The following is a 2,824-nucleotide window of genomic DNA, read 5'->3' as shown; positions in this document are numbered from 1 at the left end:
GCCGTGAGATCCGGACGATGGGACGCGTGCTGACCGGGAAGCTGATTTTCGGTAATCGCGGGCCATTTAGGGTTACAGGTGCGGCAGGGAGTGGTCTTCTAAACCTCCCCTCGGCGAAGTGCTCGTACGATCTGATACCTAATACGAGTAGTCGCCGGCGAAAGTCCGACACCTCCGCGTGGCGCTGCTGGATACATACTGGACCTAAGGTGGTGCTTATCCGCGTCGCCACTAAAAAGTCTACCCTTAAATCCGTTGTGTCTGCAGGAGACCGCGAGATGTTGGAACTGGAAGTGGAGATACCCGCACGGTGCTCCGAATGTCAACGTGAAGAAGTTCAAGCAAGCACGGGTAATTGCGGTGTCACATGAAAGGTCAACCATAAAATCCGTTGTGTCTTCGTGAGGGCGTGAGTGTTGGGAACGGTGAGGTGAGCTGCACCCATTAGGCCGCAGCAGCCTTACGTTCAAACCCAATATTGCCGCGTCTGCAGCAGGATCGAGCAGTGAGAATGTTGGAGTTGGACTTCATAGTCCAGTCCGAAAAGCGTCGAGTCCTGTAGGTGTGGGCCGATTAACGTGAATGGGTGTAAACCGGGAACCGGAGGCGTCCGGCCCGGCCCTTAACGGTCTACCCACTATAAGTAGGCCATATCATGGCTCCAGCCGGGGCAGAAACATGTAATCCTGGGAATAGTTGTCTTTGAACGCCATTGACTGCGCACCACCTCCGCAGTCATGTGAGGCTTTTGCAGGGATTGGTGATAAGCGCGGTGCCGCCTGGTGCCAATGCGCCGTATCTTCAGCAGTAGGCCAGCCGGTTCTCCTAATGGATTAGTGATCCAGAGTCTCGCTCATACAACTACGATCTTGTTCTGCATGAAGCGAAATGTAAAGGGGCCGTATCTCCTCTCTGTAGTGGGCTTAAGGTCAAGGTGTCATGGCCAAGCTAACATAGGTGAGACGAATGGCAGAGGGAGGGATGCTTCGGTTGTTGCTTACAGGGTTTACGATCTTATCTGGCAACGTAAGAGCTTATTCTAGCCACGGTTCACATTTATCTAGACTGCCAGTTTGCATCTGGACTCAGGTGCGCCATCTGGACCCTGCTCAAAAGGAAGCGGAGTCTGTTGTCGCAATCTGGACCAAAATATTTGTGACGCTTCGCGGCAAGCTTTTTGTCAATGGGAAAGCTTTAAGCATGACAGATGTTTGAATTTAAAATGACAGTTTAGATAATAAAATGAAATTTAAATAACATATTTTAGGCTGATAATTGGTAGTAAAAACAATAATGATTATTGTATATGCATACAAAACAATGTTTCGAAAGAATTCGAGGCAGTGGTTATAAACAAAAGCCTTCAAAACAGCTTCTGTCAATTGGTATAATTTGAACAGGTAATGAGAAAATGATCACTTGTAGAAAGTTTTTCAAAGCAAGCGACGCAAACTGTGTAAGCCGTTTTATACAAAATAATAATTTTGCAAGCAAGTAAAGAAAAGTGAGCAATAAAAGTTTCACAAAGTTAGGTGAGTTACATATATTATGTTTGTGGACATGATGAGGAACATTTCGAATTGGTAATCACAACGTTACATTTTTCCAGTCATGGATGCCAGTACAAGCTCTGCACCACGGCGTGTTTTAAAAACTACCAGCGATGAGGATAGGCAACGCATCATAACGGCATATGAAAGTGGTGCAACACCAGCATCAATAGGCAATATGCTAAACATAAACAAGAGCACCGTGTACGGGATCATCAAGCGATATAAGGACACCTGGCAAATTGAATCGAAAAAGCGCGGCGGTCATCGTGCTAAATCGTTGTCGAGTGAAGCCGTGGACAGTATTCGAGTCTGGATCGACGAAGATTGTACTCTCACTCTGAAAGCGCTGGCCGAGAAAGTGTTCCAGCAATACGGCGTACGCGTGGCCGCTTCAACCATTGCCAAGGAAGTGAAGGAATTCAATTATTCGTTCAAAATGATTCAAAGGGTGCCAGAACGTCGTAACACAGCCGCAACTATCGAGGAGCGAACAGCATATGCCGCCAGATTCTACGATATTGCTCGTGAGGTTCCTGTAAATGGGCTGGTTTATTTGGACGAAGTTGGATTCAACGTGAGTATGCGGACATCCAAAGCGTTGCCTATCCTCATCGCTGGTAGTTTTTAAAACACGCCGAGGTGCAGAGCTTGTACTGGCATCCATGACTGGAAAAATGTAACGTTGTGATTACCAATTCGAAATGTTCCTCATCATGTCCACAAACATAATATATGTAACTCACCTAACTTTGTGAAACTTTTATTGCTCACTTTTCTTTACTTGCTTGCAAAATTATTATTTTGTATAAAACGGCTTACACAGTTTACGTCGCTTGCTTTGAAAAACTTTCTACAAGTGATCATTTTTTCACTACCTGTTCAAATTATACCAATTGACAGAAGCTGTTTTGAAGGCTTTTGTTTATAACCACTGCCTCGAATTCTTTCGAAACATTGTTTTGTATGCATATACAATAATCATTATTGTTTTTACTACCAATTATCAGCCTAAAATATGTTATTTAAATTTCATTTTAGTATCTAAACTGTCATTTTAAATTCAAACATCTGTCATGCTTAAAGCTTTCCCATTGACAAAAAGCTTGCCGCGAAGCGTCACAAATATTTTGGTCCAGATTGCGACAACAGACTCCGCTTCCTTTTGAGCAGGGTCCAGATGGCGCACCTGAGTCCAGATGCAAACTGGCAGTCTAGATAAATGTGAACCGTGGCTAGAATAAGCTCTTACGTTGCCAGATAAGATCGTAAAC

General features: G+C 44.7%; 1 protein-coding gene across 1 annotated transcript; it reads left to right on the top strand.

The window, feature by feature from the left end:
* Positions 1 to 278: 278 nt before the first annotated feature.
* LOC128298480 (uncharacterized) lies at positions 279 to 2,181 on the top strand. The gene is made up of 2 exons (XM_053034233.1): positions 279 to 351; positions 1,610 to 2,181. Exons 1-2 carry the CDS (start codon positions 279 to 281, stop codon positions 2,179 to 2,181), a joined length of 645 nt encoding a protein of 214 aa, XP_052890193.1.
* Positions 2,182 to 2,824: the final 643 nt, after the last annotated feature.

Source organism: Anopheles moucheti, chromosome 2, assembly GCF_943734755.1.
Source record: "Anopheles moucheti chromosome 2, idAnoMoucSN_F20_07, whole genome shotgun sequence".
NCBI classification, from domain to species: Eukaryota; Metazoa; Arthropoda; class Insecta; order Diptera; family Culicidae; genus Anopheles; species Anopheles moucheti.
The sequence above is the reverse complement of the archived record's forward strand: the minus strand, read 5'-3'. Positions and strand labels throughout refer to the sequence as shown.

Excerpts from the sequence above, each read along its gene's own strand:
- LOC128298480 (XM_053034233.1), top strand. The coding sequence starts at position 279 with ATGTTGGAACTGGAAGTGGAGATACCCGCACGGTGCTCCGAATGTCAA. Across the intron at positions 352-1,609 it reads AGAAGTTCAAGCAAGCACGG|TCATGGATGCCAGTACAAGC; the intron begins GTAATTGCGGTG and ends ACATTTTTCCAG.